The sequence below is a fragment of the Oncorhynchus gorbuscha genome, linkage group LG19 (assembly GCF_021184085.1).
Source record: "Oncorhynchus gorbuscha isolate QuinsamMale2020 ecotype Even-year linkage group LG19, OgorEven_v1.0, whole genome shotgun sequence".
NCBI classification, from domain to species: domain Eukaryota; kingdom Metazoa; phylum Chordata; class Actinopteri; order Salmoniformes; family Salmonidae; genus Oncorhynchus; species Oncorhynchus gorbuscha.
Genome location: NC_060191.1, coordinates 45,515,557 through 45,517,368, shown reverse-complemented (window position 1 = coordinate 45,517,368; position 1,812 = coordinate 45,515,557). Strand labels below are relative to the sequence as shown.

General features: G+C 36.1%; 1 protein-coding gene across 1 annotated transcript; it reads right to left on the bottom strand.

Annotated features, from left to right (window-relative positions):
* On the bottom strand, positions 1-1,576 carry LOC124004646 (olfactory receptor 52K2-like). The gene is given in 3 exon segments (XM_046313310.1): positions 1-907; positions 910-1,398; positions 1,508-1,576. Coding segments are annotated over 2 exon segments (1,017 nt in total). The 5' UTR covers positions 1,394-1,398; positions 1,508-1,576; the 3' UTR covers positions 1-374.
* Between the last annotated feature and the right edge of the window lie 236 nt (positions 1,577-1,812).

The following is a 1,812-nucleotide window of genomic DNA, read 5'->3' as shown; positions in this document are numbered from 1 at the left end:
ATTATTTGTTTATTTTACTTTCTAATTCACATTTCTTCAAAATATCAAAAGGATCTACTAGATCCGTCATGTCTGGAAGAATACTTTACTGCCCATTTGTGGAAACAGAACTTATTGCATCCTTACATCCTTTTTCTCTTTCTCCAACCCCCCTGAAACACACATACATGCCCACTGACATGCTAAAGTGGAAGGATCAGCGACACAGCACCATCCCTTATTTGACTTTCCTATAGTAAAATAGGCTTAACAAAATGCATAATAATTCACAAAAAAAATGCAATAAAAAGGAGAAACAAGAGATTAGGTTGATGATAAAAACATCCAGTTCTGGCGGCTCACATTCTGTCATAAGTTCTTGTGATACCTGGGATTCAAACCGGCAACCCTTGCCCTGCTGCTGTACCATCTAAAGTCATAATTGGTACCAGTTTACGTTCAGATTTTACATGAGGAAAATCAAGAGAGTTAGAAAAGATTCTTGATCTTATAATTTTTGTAATACATGTTCTGATCTCCTTGGTCCTAATACCATATATGATAGGGTGTACCAGTGGTGGGAAAAGAATGGACTGTACTGCTATTAATACATTAACCTCCTTGCTAACTGTGCTGTGCCTGTTGTAAATAACAGAAAAAATGATGGCTGTTGAGAAGTTGATGAAAGTGATCAAGTGGGGAGCACATGTATTAAAAGCCTTAGTTCGTGACTCCTTTGAGACTTTCAAGCAAACAAGTAATATTTTGATGTATGAGAGCACAACTAACACAAAAGGTGAAACCACTAGACTTGCTATCATACATATACCATACAGGTTACTCAGTGCACTTTCAACACAAGAGAGTTTAACAACTGATAGGTTATCACAAAAAAGCTTGTTGATATTGTAGCTGCACACAGGAGCCTAGAAGTGATAAATATTTGAAAAGCAAGCATAGTTATGGGAATAAAATATACCAATGCTACCAACATCTTCACTTTAGAAGGGGTCATAATGCTATGATATTGCAATGGCTTACAAATTGAGACATACCTGTCATATGCCATCACTGCTAGAATAACGTAAGCACACGTTGCATATACACTGCTGAAAAACACCTGCAATAAACAACCTTTGTGAGAGATGTCCTTTATGTCATTAACAAGATTGTCCATGATCTTCGGACAGACGGATAAACACCCAATCAGTCCATTCACCGCCAAGTTGAAGAGAAATATGTACATGGGCTTGTGTAAGTGTGATTCTAAGTAGATGACAAGCATGAGACTGATGTTGGCAAATATTGTAATGAAGAAAAGCAAAAATGTGAAGAAAAAAGCTGCGTAGTTGAGTGGGCCTGGAGGTCCATACGCAGTGAAAAATACAGTGCTATGCAACACAGTTTGGTTCATATTTCCTGAGGAAAAGACAATTATAATCAGAAGTTATCAGACATCATTTTACATATAATAAAATGCAGTACTAAAATAAACGTTTAGAAAATGTGCAAATGTCAAAATAGTTACCATCAGGTTAATACACTAGAGTTGGTGTGAATGAATTTGATGAAGATGAGAACATTCTAAAATGAACAGTCTTCCAAGTAAGATGTTGGCTGGCGTGATACATTTGAGCCTTTTTTATACCTTCACCATATCATAATTGACATGAGTATTTTTAGTATTTTCCAAATTAAAGCAATGTCTTCGAGAGATGTCACCCAATGGCATTAATTAAGGATGTATTTGTATCACTTCGTTTGAGATCAGGGAGGTGTTTGTGTTTGTTTGACTGTATTCCAATTATTTTGGTTCACTTAAATGGGCAATCT